The sequence below is a fragment of the Syzygium oleosum genome, unplaced genomic scaffold, assembly GCF_021117445.2.
Source record: "Syzygium oleosum isolate NSW1041296 unplaced genomic scaffold, Sole_v2.1 Sole_v2.20, whole genome shotgun sequence".
NCBI classification, from domain to species: domain Eukaryota; kingdom Viridiplantae; phylum Streptophyta; class Magnoliopsida; order Myrtales; family Myrtaceae; genus Syzygium; species Syzygium oleosum.
This window is the reverse complement of record NW_026607504.1, coordinates 6,572,560-6,589,400: the sequence shown is the minus strand read 5'-3', so window position 1 is coordinate 6,589,400 and position 16,841 is coordinate 6,572,560. Positions and strand designations below refer to the sequence as shown.

Genomic DNA, 16,841 nt, shown 5'->3' with positions numbered 1-16,841 from the left:
AGATGAGATGGGGTCCACGTGGATTTTTTTTTGCCCTTTTTTTCTCTTTAGCAAGAGAATATATTGCTCCGACTGCGGCGACACTCATTATCAAAATCCAAGCATGTTTTGATATCTAAGTAGTTATCTCCTAACACGCTAAGATAGGATTGAAGATCGTATTTGGTCGTCGGTACTTTTTTTTGGCATCGCATGACAAACACGTGACACAGTATAATTGGATGAGAACTCCGTCGGATTATACATCTTATATCTCATTTCAAAAATGAATATGTAAATAGACAAGGTCATGTACTCTATCACCCAGAGCAATTTAAAACTTCAACCTGTATTTTACGTGCAGACTAATATATGACATTAGAACACCATATTCTGCGTGTGTTGGACAGTAGCGCGATGCCAGAAATGGAAAAGAAAAAATTCACAAGTACGTCGGGTGATAAAACGAATTTCGAATTGGATTTCGATAACGTGTTAAAGAGTTTTGACAAGTTCTTATTTATTTTGTTTCTTTGCACCCCTTTTTTCTTTTAAAAACTTATCATGATAGATTTTTATTCGAGGTACGTGATTAGTTACTTAATTTATCACACGAGAAGTACATTAGTCAAAGTAGATAAGACAATGCGCGATTCCCGCTAATCCAAAGGAGGGTTTTCCTTTAAGCTATGCGGTCATTCCGCCCTTTATCCTAGTAGTCTTTTCCGAGCCAAATTGCCTAAGGCCTACGTTAATATTAATAATTAGCTAATAATCAAATAAAATCGAATTTTCTAAATATTTATTAACTTTTTCTTTTCTCTTCTCTCACTTTCCTCTCGCTGGTATTGGAACGTCGCTTGTCCGACGTGGCATGTACATGGACGCACGAGCTGTCCGCTGGCGTCGAAAAGCCGTTAACCGCGCCAACTTGCGACGTCCCAGCTGAAAAAACACCAGAGAGAGAGAGAGAGAGAGAGAGAGAGAGAGAGATACAGAGCGAGCGAGGGAACGAGAGGTGTCTCTTTCCTCCATTCCTCGTTTGCTTCAACATTCAGACTCTCTCTGCAACTGCAACTTCACGCCTCTGCAATCCTCTTCTACCTCACTCTTCTTCTTCCTCTTCTTCTTCTCCTTCTTCTCCTCCTTCTCCATTCGCTGCCTCGCTCTCTTCATCTCTTCTGCATTGCCTTGTGCTCATCATCTCTCCATCATCTTCCCGCTTCGTCTGAACTCGCGGTGTGTGCTGTCTGTAGGAAGTCCTCCGCGGAGTCTCGACCTCTCCTCCTCCTCCGTCGCCGCCGCCGCTTATCTACTGCGAAGGTACGCGCCCCTCGTTTTGTCTCTCCTTCCTTTCTGGTTTCGCCTGGAAGCGCCGCCAGGCCTTACGCACGTGCTTGATTCTTCGATGGGTTGATGCTTTTGCTGCTGTAACATTTGCTTCTCTGTTTCTGTGTAATTCGCATGTTTTGGAATGAGCTTCGAGCGTGTTGATGGGTTGTGCGAGTGGAGTGAATCTCTAGTTCGAGTTCCTGGTCATACCTGACTCGTGCTTCCGTTGAGGAATGTGCTTGGCTTATGTTTGTTAGTGGTCGCACGACAGGGGATGAGATTTCAAGTCATGATTGGACTCTCGATGCTCCTCATCCGATTCTTTCGCGACCCTTTCTTCTGTAGCTATGCAGCCGCCTTTTGATTGTTTGACGTGACTACTTTTAATTCTTGTGTTTTAGATGTAAGGTCTAACTTGCACAAAAGAGGTATCTGTGGTGATGCTTGATATTCACTCTCAGCCCAATTTGCAATAATTTAAGCTTTAGGGGAACGGCTGCCTGAAATTTTTCTTTGCTAAATATACATGTTCCTTATTTCTCCTACATCTTTTCCGAAGATATTTAAGTTTACTAAGCGGATTGATTCATGTTCAGCAAAATGCCTGGATTAGCCACTGAAGTTGGGAATGTGCACAGCATAACAGATGAATCCAGTGGAAATAATTCATCTTACAAGGAAAGCTACACCCAGTTGAGGTCTCCAAGAAGTCCACTAAGTCCGCACAGTCCTCGAAGTGATTCCATTGATCTTTTTATCAATCGTGTGGTAGATACCTCCATCGAGCAGTTATATAACAATGTGTTTGAGATGCAGAGCTCCGATCAATCTCCCTCCAGGTCTAGTATTCTCTCATATGGTGAGGAATCCAGACTTGATTCAGAGTTGGGCCATCTTGTCGGAGACTTTGGTGTAATGGAGATGACAACGGATGTGGTGCCAGAGAGAAGACTAGAGGATAAAGATTGTGACCACTATCCAATTGAAGGCATTGATCTAACCGTTGAGAAGATCGAAATGAGAGGTAGATACCAATCTGCAGTTAAAGAGGAGCAATCATCGGAAGCAAGTTCTATGCGCAAAGTGCCCCGCGAGAGACCTCCTGCTGGCAAAAAGAATGAAAAGCGTGCAAAAAGGAAAAATCTTAGGAGAAAACAGAGATATCTTGGTTTACTTGGGGAAAAGTATAGCAGTATAGAAAATATTCTTGATGTGGGACTTGATGATGCAGACGTTGGACCCTATTTACTCAAAAGAATGAGAGATATGATTGCTAGTGGGGCTAATCCCCAGAGAGCTCTTGAATTGGCTCTTCGAGCTGTGAGCTCATATGAGCAACGAGTCAATGAAAAACCTAGTTTAGGGTTGGTTATGTGTTTGCATGTTTTGGCTGCAATATACTGTGACTTAGGTCAGTATAGTGAAGCAATTCCAGTTCTTGAGCGCTCAATTGGAATTCCAGCTTTCGAGGATGGTGAAAACCATGCGGTTGCTAAATTTGCTGGCTGCATGCAGTTAGGTGATACATATGCAATGATCGGTCAGATGGAGAACTCGTTACTGTTATATATGGCTGGTTTGGAGATCCAAAAGCAAGTTTTGGGAGAGACAGACCCCAGAGTTGGCGAGACATGCCGTTATATGGCCGAGGCTTATGTCCAGGCATTGCAATTTGATGACGCTGAGAAGCTTTGCCAAATGGCTCTGGACATTCACAAGGGAAAAGGTTCTACTGCTTTCCTTGCAGAAGCGGCTGATAGGAGACTAATGGGACTTATCTGTGACTCAAAAGGTGAACATGAGTCTGCACTGGAGCATTATGTTTTAGCAAGCATGGCCATGGCATCGCATGGACAAGAATTGGATGTGGCTTCAATAGACTGCAGTATCGGAGATGCATACCTATCACTTGCTAAGTATGATGAGGCTGTTTTTGCATACCAGAAAGCAATTAAAGTCTTCAAGTCGACCAAAGGCGAGAATCATCCGAAAGTTGCTTCAATTTACGTGCGTTTGGCGAACTTGTACCACAAGATTGGGAAGTTCAAGGAATCCAAATCCTACTGTAAGAATGCACTTCATATTTACAGAAGGCCTAATCCGATGATCCCATCTGAAGAGATTGCTGGTGGCTTCATTGACCTTTCTGCCATCTATGAGTCTATGAATGAGTTGGAACTGGCACTCACATTGCTTAAGAAGGCTTTGAAGATACATGCTGATGCCCCTGGCCAGCAACACATGGTTGCAGGAGTCGAGGCACAGATTGGAGTTATTTATTATATGATGGGAAAATATTCTGATTCTTACACCTCCTTAAATTCTGCTGTTTCGAAATTCCGGGTCAGTGCAGAGAAAAAATCCCCCTTGTTTGGAATTGCTCTAAACCAAATGGGTCTAGCCTGTGTGCAATGTTTGGCAATAAACGAGGCTGCAGACCTCTTTGAAGAAGCAAGAAGTATTTTGGAAAAGGAATATGGACCATATGACCCTGACACATTAGGTGTCTGCAGCAATTTGGCTGGCACGTACGACGCAATGGGCAGGTATGACTATTTGTTTTTAGCTTTTCTCATGATTCTGGCTATCTAATTTTTGTTTTTCGCGATCTTGTCTCCATAACATCTGTCCTTTCTAGGTCCAATCAATTGTATCAGTAGAACTTGGGGACTATCACAAGAAATACATTTTTTCATACATGAACATTGCGGATTTTATTGGTCGCAGAACTTGCTGTCTGTCTGTCATTAATTTGAAATGAGATGTGATTTGTATTTCCTCCTCCTCTTCTGGTTCTTTTTTCCTTTTTTTTTTTTGGTTTTTTGGTTTAAGGGGGTGGGGGATGAAGCAGATGGCATGTCTTTTCTCAAATGGTTTTATCATCATGACCAAGTACCTTGAAAATGATAGCTTAAATTAGGATTGAATGTTTTTTAATTGACTTATTGGCATTTCATTTGTACCGCTGCTAGTTTTTCTATTATGGAATCTAGTCGGCAACAGAATTAGGTTCCCAAGAGCATTTAATTCATTGTTCTATGATTTATTCTTTCTATAGAGTAGTTCTCCACTGCATGCTTACCTCACTAACAATCTGCACAGGTTGGATGATGCAATTGAAATTTTGGAGAATGTTGTCGCCATTAGACAGGATAAACTTGGGACAGCAAACTCTGATGTGGACGCCGAGAAGCAAAGGTTGGCTGAGTTGTTGAAAGAAGCCGGAAGGGATTGGAGCAGGAAGTCCAGGCCTTTGGGCACTTTACTTGATAGTTGATACTAACTCTTGTGTCTTAGAAGATGGTGGCATAAAGGTACTGTGATTTTGACGATGTACATTCTTTCATAGGCATGAAGCAAAGTTGAGAGAGGAAATGCATAGGCTGTCTACTTTCGTTGAAGAGTTTTTAAAGCAAAATAAAGAGATAATAAGAAAGCCACCGCCCTTCTGGATATCTAGCTTGGTGTGGGATATTGGGCATGTATAAGGTTTGATTTTATTCATCATTTTCAAGGAATCGTTGATATTTACTTGTTAGCAAATAAAGAATGGTTAGGATTTCATTCTCTCTTGTTCGTTGGGAAGGGCAAACCGGTACTTAAATGGCTATTCCATTGCCAGTAAAAAATCGTCCTATATTCACCTCTGATGACAGACGCCAGCAATTCGCCTCCTTTCTAGCTAATTTTAAGTGTTTATGGGCTTCACATTCTAATGTTTTTTAATTAGTTTCGTCTTGCTGGTCTCTTTTCCCTTTTCTTGTATATGCCTCTCTTAATAATAAATTTGTATCTCATGAAAAAAGAAGAACATGACCTATACAGATTGTTACAAATTGTCTTGCTACAGCTTCATGATCTACTAAGGTTATTGGAAATTTAGCATGAGATGTCTCAAATCTGTTACGTGAATAAGGCCCAAAACTTGGTCTGAACCTCCAGTATTGAGCTCAAACAAGAAGCAAGCGCTAGAACTTTCATAGCGACAAAGTCCACATGCTGTTTCTTTTGAAAGCAACGCCTGGATTATTTTCCATGTGAACATTACATGAAATGTGCTCCCACAGGGGTGACGTTTTATTTAGTAACTTATGAGCAGAAATTAGAAAAGGAAAGGGACGATTGTTCATGCTCTTTTCTTTGCTTCTTTTGGATCTGCATCTTCAATCTTGACGCTGTAAGTTACGGACAAGCATTGGAGACTGGCGCAGGTGGGTCAGACATGGAACCATTGAGGATGCGTGAAGCGATCCATGAATTGGCTGCATCCGTGAAATGTATGCCGTCCCAGCTAATTCGGTCCTGAGGATCGCCACAAGCATCTCCATGAATGGTGGTTCCATTTACTTGTGCCGACAGTCCACACATCACGAATGTTGGCACGAAGGTACCGCAACAGTAGTTGAGTGGATCAACAAAACCTGCCGCCAGATTTCATCAACCATTAGAACACGATTTACACACCTCAGTAGTATTAATATTAATAGGCAAAAATGACCTCCCGTTATTGCGGATTGCCTAGTTTTTCTCTATATTTACCTCATAGATTTTCTCATTAAGTGTAGCCTGAGAGAGCTAGTACCCTTTGCTATGGGGAAGATTACCTTGATTTTTAGCATCACTTATCAGCGATAGCTTGGCTGAATATACGTCGACGTATGTGAATGCAGCCACAGAGAGATTGTTTCTTAGCTGGTTTACCCTTTCTTTAAGCTGCTGATTGAATTCTTGAACTACATTGTTTTGGTAAGCGACGCAGCCATTCTGGTCAAGGGTGCCATTTCTAAATTTAAATGGCAGAGCCATGAAAGGCAAGCATCCAATTGGCCCAGTGTTATGTATCCAAAAAGCTCTTGCTCCTTCGCCATAGAGTTGCTGAAATTAAATGACAGAAATACCTTTAGGAAAACAGTGTAAAAAATCAGCAAGTTCTGCGTATTTATGTTAAGCTCTTTATGGTTCTCAGATCTTCTATGAATGCCCATAACTTACTTGTACTGCTGCATCAAAACCATCGAGGATGCCGGGAATTGCAGCGACAATTTTGTCTACAGTCATGTTCTGAAATCCAAATGTAAGATCGTTCTGTCCGATATCAAATGTGTAGAGGGCCTTTGAGAAATCATCAGGATGCGGAAGGGACACACTGCTGCAGTTTTCGACAATCCCTGAATTTAACGCCATTTTTTTGTATGTCGTCAGTCTTTACAAAATTATTCAGCTTTGAGCACAAAGAAATGGAAGGGACTGCGATTAAAGGGACTCTTAATTGGATTAAGAGGCATATGTGGATTATTTGTTAGATGTGCTATAATTCTGGCTAATGAGCTGCAGAAAGTTGAAGGATATAAGGGCTCACCAGAATCACTCAAATTCTTATAGAGTTCTGTTGTGCGTGATTTGAACTGTTTGAATTGAGAGATCTGAATGCCAAGATCAAAAGGGCTGAAAGGACCAGGTAAAATGGAAGAGCCTCCAGTGGCGAATTTAGCGCCGCGTCGAAAGTTTGTTCCTATGGAGTCCAAGTATGCACTCACGTATGGTAGTCCTAGTTTCTCAGCTGCATAAAGTCAGAGAAAATCGATTATGCCTCAGATACTTCACAAATGTTAAACTCTAATAAACTTTATAAAGGCATCTTTTTGTGAAGACAATGAACTTCTAGTCATTAAAACTGTTCATCCTGACTGGTGAAATTAATCAGGAAGTTTCCCTTTAATCCATATTCTGCTCAAAAGAAACTGATGACTCAAAGTTTCAAATTGTCCGCTGGAAATCTCACTTATGAAATCAAGGATGACATGCCCGTTGGAAAATCTCTTAGGAGGATTACCAAGGTTGGTTTCGCCATAGGGAGGTGGAATTTGTGTAAGTGCAGCAGAGCGGCCTCCAGTGTCCGAGTTTGAATCCCCGAAGTTGTAGATAGCTGGAAAAATGCAGCTAGATGAACTGCCAGACACCAAATCCCTTCGTGTCATTGCCAATCCCAAAACCAGCAGAACCAAAATGCTGAGCATTTTTACTAATGCCATTGTTCTTTCTAACTCAAGAAGTAAATGATAACTAGCTGTTTGTGGTTAGCTGTGTCTTATGGCTTTTCGAAGACCGCTTTTATACTCTGCTAAGAGCAGATGGTGACAAGCGAAAAAGGGGCAGCTCGGAGTTCACATAAAATGGAAGATTGGATTCTCAGAATTGTCTCTAATTTCATGTCACTTGGCATTGGATAGGACTGGTTAGAATGTTGCATACCACAATTTGAGGACTCCTGAAAATTACAAAACTGAAAGGGAATGAATAAGATTTTAGTGATAGGACAAAGCATCAAATCTTCTAATTGCAAGCTTGGACTTGGAATCAACATCTTTCTTGATGCTTTATCTCATGCTTGCATAGTAATAATCGACGAAGCAAAGTTGTGGTCCTAATTAGAAGAGGAAGAATTGGTTGGGTGGTGAAACATCTGTGTTCTTTCCCTTTCCATTGCATCAGATTTTTCTAATCTAGTACGTCAGTAAAAATTACAGCTAGTGAAACTTATAAACATTGACCTAAGTATAAGAAAAAAAAGAAGAAAAAAGGGAACAACATATCTAGCCAAGAATGGATGACAGATCAATTACCTCGGCAGATTGATCTGTCTGATAATGACAACTTAAACGGGGGCATATTCACTCATTTCTAGGATTGGCAAATATGCTCTCTCTTAACCTACAGGCTTCTTTATCTGTTCAAGTTAGATGAAATCTATATCATGGTTCATATTTTCCTTAAAAATGTGCCTTACACACCAGGTAAACTGGCAATCCCCAGTTATCCGTCTGTCTGCCCATGAAATGAGTTATGATTTAGGTGGGGGTGGGGGATGGACAGATGACACATGTATCGTCACCTCCGGGTCTCTTGAACATGGCATTTTAGATTAGGATGATTTTCAACTTATGCATTGGCTTTTCATTTCAAGTTCAGCTGGTGTTTGTTTTTCCCTTCGTACTTATGGAATCCAGTCGGCAGTAGAGTTATCTTCAAGAGTGTTAAGTTCCTTGTTCTATGATTTAGTTATTGTTAGCTCAAGTAGTTCCTTACTTTTTTTTTACATCTCTGACAATTTGCACAGGTTGGACGAGGAAATTGAAATTTGGAGAATATTGATGCCATTAGATCGAGACGCTTGGGATTGAAAGAAGCTGGAAGGGATTGGAGCAGGAAGTCCAGGCCTCTGGGAACTTTTTGACACTGACTCTTGAATCTCAGAAGATAGTGGCATCAAGTTACTGTAATTCTGATGATGTCCATAATTTCCGTGGGCAAGAACCGAAGTTGAGAGAGGAAATACATAGTGCTATTTGTTTGTGCTAAAAGAATGCTTAAAGCAAAATGAAGGGCAACAGGAAAGCAACGCCATACTGGAATTCTAGCTTATGGGAGCACAAATAAGGTTCGTTTCTGTACGTCATTTTGAAGGAAATAAAAAAGGGTCACAGTTTTGTCCTCTCTTGTTGGTTGCAAAGGGCAAATAGGTGCTAAATGGCTATTCCATGGCCAGTAAGCTATTGACCTGTCTTAACCTTTGTGGATTATAGACACAATATTATTTTCTCAAGAGCGATGAAAGAACTATAGAAGTTTTAAATTCACCTTTACAGGTTGTTTCAAATTGTCTTCCTACAGCTTCATGATCAACTTGGATTTTGCATCCAATGAAGCAGTGGATGCAAATTCAGCATGAGATATCTGAAATTTTGTTTCTTGATTAAGGCCCAAAAACCGATCTGAACTTCCCGTATTGAACTCAAACTAGAAGCAAATAGTAGAACCTTCCTAGTGAAAAGTCCACGCTTGTATTATTTCCTTTGTGAATGTTACAGGACATGTGCTCCGAGTCCGACCGGAGTAATGTTTTAGTTAGACTGAATGATCAGATATTAGAAAAAGAAGAAGAAGATTCTCATTGCCGAAATCTTCAATCTTGACGTGGTAAGTTATGGACAAGCATTGGAAATTGGTACAGGTGGATCAGACATGGAACCATTGAGGATGCATGAAGCAACCCATGAATTGGCTGCATCCGTGAAATGTATGCCATCCCAGCTAATTTGATCCTGAGGGTCGCCACAAGCATCTCCATGAATGGTGGTTCCATTTAGTTGTACCGACATTCCACATCTCACAAATGTTGGCGTGAAGCTACCACAGCAGTAGTTTAGTGGATCAACAAAACCTGCTACCAGATTTCATCAACTATCAGCAAAAAATTTAGGCACAACAGTGGTATTAATCTAACGAAACATTAGGCAAAATGGACCACCTGTTTTAGCGGGATCTCTTAGTTTTGCTAAACGTTTTTCTGTAGTTTCTTTCATTAAGTGTAGCCTGAGAGAGCTAGTACCTTTGATGTGCAGAAGATTACCTTGATTTTTAGCATCACTGATCAGCAATAGCTTGGCTGAATATACATTGACGTATGTGAATGCAGCCATAAAGAGATTATTTCTTAGCTGGTTCACCCTTTCTTTAAGCTGCTGGTTAAATTCTTGAACTACATTGTTTTGGTAAGCAACGCAGCCATTCTGGTTAAGGGTGCCATTATATGGTAGAGCCATGAAAGGCAAGCATCCAACTGGACCGGCGTTATGTATCCAAAAAGATCTCGCTCCTTCGCCATAGAGTTCCTGAAATTAAACGGTGGAAGTATCTCTAAGAAAACAGTGACAAAGAGCAAGTTTTGTGTATTTATGGCAAGCTCTTCAAATGGATCTAAGATCTTCTATGACTTCCCATAACTTACTTGTACTGCTGCATCAAAACCATCGAGGATGCCAGTGTTGAGGAAAATCCCTAATTAGTTTTGAAGAAAGACAAAACAATACTTTACTGACCAAAATTACACTTAAGTTATTTGATGCGGTAAATACTAAGTCATCGACTTAGTCGATGAAAGGACTTTGTTATCGACTCATAATTACTCGTCGATTCAATAAGTGTTATTTTGGCAAGTTTATGCAGGACAATCAAATTGATATTTCAAGATATCCTAATTGGTAATCACAAGATCGTTCCTTAAACACGAAGAACTACACTTATGGAAACCTTGATTTGATTGTATGGGCGATCAAATCACCTGGAAATAATGGTTCTTCTTCTAACGGCTATGCATTTTCTTTTGGGAAGTTTCTCCAACGGGTTGATTTGGGGATCAAATCCTCTGAAGACAGTCCAACGGATAGATTGGAAATAGAGGAGTATAAAAGGAGTGCAAATGTTGTACAAGAAGGATAACCAGAATCGAGAATTCCAAAGTCTGAATAGAACTTTGATCTTACACACTTGTGATTACTATATTCCACGTTGTTACTTTAGAAAGAAAATTACTTGAGTGAAGAGTGTACGTGATAGTGCAATCTATCATCCGAGAAGCACTACTCTTGTAATCTCTTGGTGATTCAATAGTGAAACACAACCAACAGTGCCAGCGTGGAGAGTGGACGTAGGCTTGATAAAGCCGAACCACTATAAAGATCTGTGTGCAGTATTCTCTATCCCTAAACTTTCATTTATTATTGCTGGCATTATACTGCATACATATTTGTCAAACAAGTTCGTTAAAACATCATCATAGTCATCAGACTCAATCATCTAACGACAACTTATATACAAGTTTGTCATACGTATCCATCTGATATTGATCATACGAGTTGTTAACCCCGACTATATTCATTCCGCACGTTTAAATCATACAATTTGGTAAAATCACCTATTCACCCCCCCTCTAGGTAATAGCACTAGCCGTAACAGCCAGGAATTGCTTCGATAATTTGGTCAACTGTCATGTTCTGAAGACCGCATGCAAGATCGTTTTGTCCGATATCAAATGTTTAGAGGGCCTTTGAGAAGTCATCAGGACGGGGAAGTGAAATTCTGCTGCACTTTTTGATCGTCCCTGAGTTAAACGCCATTGGTCAACATGTTGTCAGTCTTTACAAAACTATTCAGCTTTGGATGCAAGAACACTGAAGGAAGTGCAGTTCTGGAGACTCTTAATTGGATTAAGAAGCATGTGTCAGATACAAGGTGACTTTACTCACTGGAATCACTCAAGTTCTTATACAGTTCTGCTGTGAGCGATTTGAACTGTCTGAATTGAGTGATCTGAATACCAAGATCAAAAGGGCTAAATGGACCCGGTAGAATGGCAGAGCCTCCGGTAGCAAAGTTTGCACCATGTCAAAGTTTGTTCCTATGGAGTCCAGGTATGCACTCAAGTATGGTAGTCCTAGTTTTTCAGCTGCAGATAGTTATAGAAAACATTTTGCCTCAGAGACTTGTCACAAATGTTAACCAATAACGAACCTTAGAGAAGGAAGCATTTTATTTTTGCCATATTTAGACAAAGAAGTTGAAGTGCTTATAGACTCTAAGTTCTGATTCTGAAATCATCCCTAAGCTAGTGATTTTTTCTAGAAGCTGCTTCACATAAGTTTTAACAAACTAAATTATTCTCAGAGGCTTAATAAGATAAAATGTATCTTGGAGTCGAATAGAAGGACCCACTTATGAAATCAAGGATGACATGCCCGTCTGATAATCTCTTGGGAGGATTGCTGAGATTGGTTTTTCCATAGGAAGGTGGAAATTGTCTAAATGCAGCGGAGCGGCCTCCAGTGTCCGAGTTTGAATCCCCAAAGTTGTACATAGCAGGAAAATTGCGGCAAGATGAACTGCCAGAAACCAAGTCACTTTCTGTCATTGCCAATCCCAAAACCAGCAGTCCCAAAATGCAGAATATTTTTGCCGATGCCATGGTTCTTTTACAATCAAAACCAAATGATACTTTTCTGTTCTAGGGTTGATGTGCCTTAAGGCTTTTCGAAGACCTCTTTTATACTCTGCTAAGAGCAAATGGGGACGAGCAAAAAGGGGCGGCTCGGAGTTCATGTAGGCTGTAATGATTGGATTCAGCCAATTGTCTCTAGTTTCATGTCACTTGACATTGGATGGGACAAATCAGAATTGTTCCATTGCATAACTTTGAGGAAAAGCAGTAACTTTTTAAGTAGGAACGTAGGATCAGTTACTTTTGTAGTCCTCGTCTTATGCTTGCATAGTTATGATCGATGAAGCAAAGTTAGTTGTGGTCTTAATTAGAAAAAGAAAGAAAGAAAGAAAACAATTGGTAGGAGAAACCTGAGTTAATGGAATGATAGTGATGGCAGATCAATTACCCAAAGGGCATACAGTATTCACTCATTTCTTGGGCAGGCCAAAGATGCTCTCTCTTGATCTCTGCAGGCTTCATTTTCTATTCAGATTAGATGAAATCCGTATCATGCTTCATGTTTTTCTTAAAATGTGTCCTAGACATCAGGTAAACTGGCATCCTCAACGATCTGCGGTACGGAATTCGCAAAGTGCCATCCGCCAAAATTGCCCCGATCACATTTAACTCTGGCTCTAACGAATGGGATCAATTATCATGACTTGTTCAACTCAAGGGTTAGCTTATGCTTGGCAAAGTCAGCTGATCGAAATGCTCTAAGGATTGAATCAAAGTAAACTAGCATATGCACAGGCACAGAGCGAACTCTTAGCTTAACAGAGGTCAGAAGATGAACATTGAGTGGATGATACGGTATGGCTGATCTCACTCTCAAGCTGCTTGATTATGTACATTTGTCTGCTAAATGGTTTTGATGGTATCGCTCGCGTTAAATAGATGAAGCCTCTCTGTAATTACCTTTCGTCTCCAAACTGCCAGTGATTATAATCTCTGACACATTCAGTAGTACTTGGGACATAGCAATGGCTCGTGATACAATAGCTCGACACTGATCTCAGAACAGACATCCGCAACTCAGTAGCCGCTTCGCAATGGTGTTGTTATCATATATGATCTAAGAAATGCTAAGCAGAGACCTCCTCGCAAAAGATTCCTGCGCCGTATGTGGAGCCTTCTTGACTTCTTCGATCTTTCATTTGTCATTGCCGTTCTTGAGCCACGTCCATGGCTTACTCCAACTACCTCAACCTCAATTTTTGCATTCTTCTATGTTGTTTTTCTTGTTGCCGTCCTCGGATGTTTTTTTTGTGTCATTTTTTTTCTTGCACGTCATTCTTGCATGTTACCGTGTAGAATATAAGCAATCAAATCTCGTACATGAAATAGAAAGAAGCATGCTTTGACTGAAAAATCAGCAGCTGCTGCATTGAGACTGTCTTCACAGCCCATGTCTCAAAGCTTATTCAAGATGTCTTGTTACAAAAGACTCTAATTCTCTGCTCGGTGAGCAGGGCATTCTTTAGGCCTTTTGCTAGATGACAGATCTTCCTATTTTTTGCAATATGAAATTGGGAAAGGGAATGAGATGGTCCGCCGAGAGGTTGTTCACGAATTAAGCCAAGATAGATCGTGAGGCTGCCCCTGCAAGAACTCCATCATCCCAAGCTCACCGAGCTCGCTCTCAAAATCCCAAAAGTGGCTCATCGATTGGCCTCTAACGGTTGGTTCTCTAGTATCCCATTTCGCGCCATCCGGTCTCAGGTCCTCGCCCGGTTTCTTGTCGGAGCCTCTCTCGGAGGAACATGGATATGTAGAAGTAGTCGCCGGCTGGAAACTCGTCGATGTGCTAGACCGAGCACGCCGCATTTTGACGCCTAGCATTTTGCTCAAATGTGTGTTCCAGTAATTCTTCACTTGATTGTCGGTTCGACCCGGCACTCTCCCCGCAATCAAAGACCACCTTAAAGAAGGAAACAAAGGAAAGAATCATGTTCATCTGCCACACAACATTTAGGGAACGGTACATAGGTAGATACATGATTTTTCTTGTCTGATTATAAGTCAAAACAAATTCATCATGAAAAGATTTCGCATTATAAAACCTAAAAGAAACATACATTGGTCATGTGGTTCAATTTTAACATAATAATCCCAAAAATTCGATTTTTTTTTCTATGCTAGTAAATCATTTGAAAGAGCTGGTAAGTGTCGAAGAATTGCTAGTAAAAAAAGGTTACCGGTAACCTGCTTTTCCGTTAAATTAGTAAAAAAGTATGACACTTTTATGAAATTACCAGTTTTTTTAAGACAATTTGCAAATTACCAATATTTCTTGTCTTTAACCAACTTTTGTCTTTCTAACTAACGCCTTCAACTTTTAAAAGAAACAACTATAGGTAACTCAAATAAGAATTGGTAACTCAACAACTGTTGGTAATCTAATGTGGCAAAAATCAGTAATTCACTCTAATTTAGGTTAGTAACTTTTTAAAAAAATTAATAAATTCGTAGCGTTGCTAAGTTATGCGAATAAAAATTAATGAGCTAGTAAAAAAAATGCTAATTTGCAAACTATAATAAAGTTGGTAACTAAATGAAGATGTCGGTAAGTTACCAACAAGACACACGAGAAAAAAGTTATTGGTAATTTTTCCACAGTTTTGTGACACTCGCCAACACCTGCTAAAACATTCCAGCAATTAGCATCTTTAAGGACAGAACAATATACTAGAATTCAGCTATACCATCTCATTTGTTGCATAATATAAAGGCTAATGTATGACATTACTACAAGGAAAATTTATAGATTAAAATAGAACCTGTTGCCAAGGAGCTTGTGGAGTCTAATGATGAGGTCTTCTTCTTCCTCAGAGAAACTACCTCGCTTCACATCTGGGCTCAGATAATTCATCCACCTCAACCTGCAACTCTTCCCGCTCCTTCTCAACCCTGCAAATCAGAAAGTTTTCCGTAGTTAGAGGAGGAGGAAGAGGAGGGGAGGAGCCACTCAAGAGTGCATTCCCCCAAAACTTATGCAGGTGAAATTTTGACCGTATCAATAATTATTTGCTGAACCTGTCCGCTTAGCAATGGTGTTCCATTTTCCTTTTCCATGGGCCTCGACGTGGTCGATGAGAATCTTGTCTTCTTCCTCTGTCCACAGCCCTTTCTTCTGCTCATTCTCTCTCCCCTTTGTGGTTTTTGTCCTTGCCATTTTTGCTCTCTCCCTATCTCTCTCTCACACTCACACACACACACACACACAGTTATTTATGACTTTCTTGATTTTGAGCAGCTAAAAGAAAAGGTCAAGACAGTATGACCAGCTGCCACTAGAAAGTTGCTCCAACTTATAAATGGGCTTGAAGATGGAAACATGTAAACGAGGAAGACGAAGGGAAAGAGAGAAAATGGGGAAGCAAAGGAGCAAAGGCAACGATGAGAAAATGATGGTGACAATAAAACGTGGCTTGACTACTTGGGGCCTTGAGTCCTTGACCAAAGAGAGAGAGCATTAGAATGGCAGAATTTATGTATAAGCAGCCAAATTATCTTCTGACTCATCAAAGAAGAAGGAAGAAAGAGGGTAGTTCGGCACACATCTCAGCGCACAAAAATAAAAATAAAATTTTAATTAAACCAAGCAATTAAGTTTTTTTTAGAAGATTTAGTCCTCTATCAACTTTTAATTAGTAATTAGTAACAAGAAGTGCATCATGCTATCAAAGCCAGTTGTGTTAATGTGTTTACTAGGATCAACCAACCCCATTTTCACAAGTTGGTGCATTATCTTTGGCTTGGATGTTTTTGAGTAATGTTAGGATATTAAAATTAGGTTCATAAGATTAATTTTATTAAGCAATGTGGTATACTTTCACTTAGTATTTAAACATATGAGCCGTATTTAATAAGCATCCATATAGACTAATGTTTCACGGTCATGTAGACTAGTTTCAATAGGTGTAGTGTTACTCGTAGGTTCTCCAAATGATTTGATAATTTAATCTTAATTTCGGTTAAAAAAACACCCTTCCAAGTAAATTAACACCATCTATAAATTAAAAAAAATAAAAAAAGGTTGAAGTATCTTACATTGCTTGTCGACGGAATTCATACGCTTCTTATAAAAAAGTGGTCTCCCTTAAGTTTATGCTTTTGAGTTTGAGATAACTTTCTAATATATTATCAAAATCAAGTTTTGCTCCAGTTTATTTCACTAGCGCAGCTCCCGTTCATCTAATTCAAAGGACTTGGGTAGGACTTTTTACATAGAAAAATGCCAACTTAAAAAAAAATGTTTTCTGGCACCAAAAAATAGATTCGATTTAGCATGAAAACCAGCGCTCAACAAGTCCCAATTACAAGAAGAAATCATAAGAAAGAGCCCTTTGTCCTAGGGGCTCTGACTTTGCTGCATAAAAATCTCCATTTTTTTTAACAATTTATTAGAACAGAGCAATAAATGCGGTACCCTTAATTTTTGCTGCCAACGTAGACAAAATTAAATCAAATGTCAACAAGACACATGGTCCACAGAATTCAGAGCAATAAAGATGGACCAGTTATGTTCATCACCGACTCTTATCAATGGCTTGGGCCATTCTTCTTAATTAGGTGGGCACCTTCTGTGAGCTGAAAATTTTATTTTTCATTGTTAAGACCCTTTCAGAAAAAGACAAAGAAGTAGTAGAGTCAATTTTTTCTTGTGAGATGGATTATTGAGCAGCTGAAGTGGCGTTGAAGAATGGGCAGT

The 16,841-nt window shown here is 39.9% G+C and overlaps 3 protein-coding genes and 1 pseudogene across 3 annotated transcripts; 1 reads left to right on the top strand and 3 right to left on the bottom strand.

The window, feature by feature from the left end:
* The first annotated feature begins 1,183 nt into the window (after positions 1 to 1,183).
* On the top strand, positions 1,184 to 4,878 carry LOC115670351 (protein KINESIN LIGHT CHAIN-RELATED 2-like). Its single transcript, XM_056320238.1, has 3 exons — positions 1,184 to 1,302; positions 1,908 to 3,857; positions 4,414 to 4,878. Exons 2-3 carry the CDS (start codon positions 1,912 to 1,914, stop codon positions 4,586 to 4,588), a joined length of 2,121 nt encoding a protein of 706 aa, XP_056176213.1. The 5' UTR covers positions 1,184 to 1,302; positions 1,908 to 1,911; the 3' UTR covers positions 4,589 to 4,878.
* Positions 4,879 to 5,493: 615 nt separating this feature from the next.
* On the bottom strand, positions 5,494 to 7,343 carry LOC115670384 (GDSL esterase/lipase At3g27950-like). Its single transcript, XM_056320316.1, has 5 exons — positions 7,145 to 7,343; positions 6,671 to 6,871; positions 6,304 to 6,479; positions 5,916 to 6,186; positions 5,494 to 5,732 (listed from the first exon to the last, which is right to left on the bottom strand). Exons 1-5 carry the CDS (start codon positions 7,341 to 7,343, stop codon positions 5,494 to 5,496), a joined length of 1,086 nt encoding a protein of 361 aa, XP_056176291.1.
* Positions 7,344 to 9,167: 1,824 nt separating this feature from the next.
* On the bottom strand, positions 9,168 to 12,112 carry LOC115670385 (GDSL esterase/lipase At3g27950-like; annotated as a pseudogene).
* Positions 12,113 to 13,473: 1,361 nt separating this feature from the next.
* LOC115670520 (transcription factor WER-like) lies at positions 13,474 to 15,540 on the bottom strand. The gene is made up of 3 exons (XM_030591827.2): positions 15,164 to 15,540; positions 14,908 to 15,037; positions 13,474 to 14,048 (listed from the first exon to the last, which is right to left on the bottom strand). The coding sequence occupies exons 1-3, from the start codon at positions 15,300 to 15,302 to the stop codon at positions 13,694 to 13,696; spliced, it is 624 nt and encodes a 207-aa protein (XP_030447687.2). The 5' UTR covers positions 15,303 to 15,540; the 3' UTR covers positions 13,474 to 13,693.
* Between the last annotated feature and the right edge of the window lie 1,301 nt (positions 15,541 to 16,841).

Excerpts from the sequence above, each read along its gene's own strand:
- LOC115670351 (XM_056320238.1), top strand. The coding sequence starts at position 1,912 with ATGCCTGGATTAGCCACTGAAGTTGGGAATGTGCACAGCATAACAGAT. Across the intron at positions 3,858-4,413 it reads ACGTACGACGCAATGGGCAG|GTTGGATGATGCAATTGAAA; the intron begins GTATGACTATTT and ends CAATCTGCACAG.
- LOC115670384 (XM_056320316.1), bottom strand. The coding sequence starts at position 7,343 with ATGGCATTAGTAAAAATGCTCAGCATTTTGGTTCTGCTGGTTTTGGGA. Across the intron at positions 6,187-6,303 it reads GTTTTGATGCAGCAGTACAA|CAACTCTATGGCGAAGGAGC; the intron begins GTAAGTTATGGG and ends ATTTAATTTCAG. Across the intron at positions 5,733-5,915 it reads AAGTGATGCTAAAAATCAAG|GTTTTGTTGATCCACTCAAC; the intron begins GTAATCTTCCCC and ends ATCTGGCGGCAG.
- LOC115670520 (XM_030591827.2), bottom strand. The coding sequence starts at position 15,302 with ATGGCAAGGACAAAAACCACAAAGGGGAGAGAGAATGAGCAGAAGAAA. Across the intron at positions 15,038-15,163 it reads CACCATTGCTAAGCGGACAG|GGTTGAGAAGGAGCGGGAAG; the intron begins GTTCAGCAAATA and ends TCTGATTTGCAG. Across the intron at positions 14,049-14,907 it reads CACAAGCTCCTTGGCAACAG|GTGGTCTTTGATTGCGGGGA; the intron begins GTTCTATTTTAA and ends TCCTTCTTTAAG.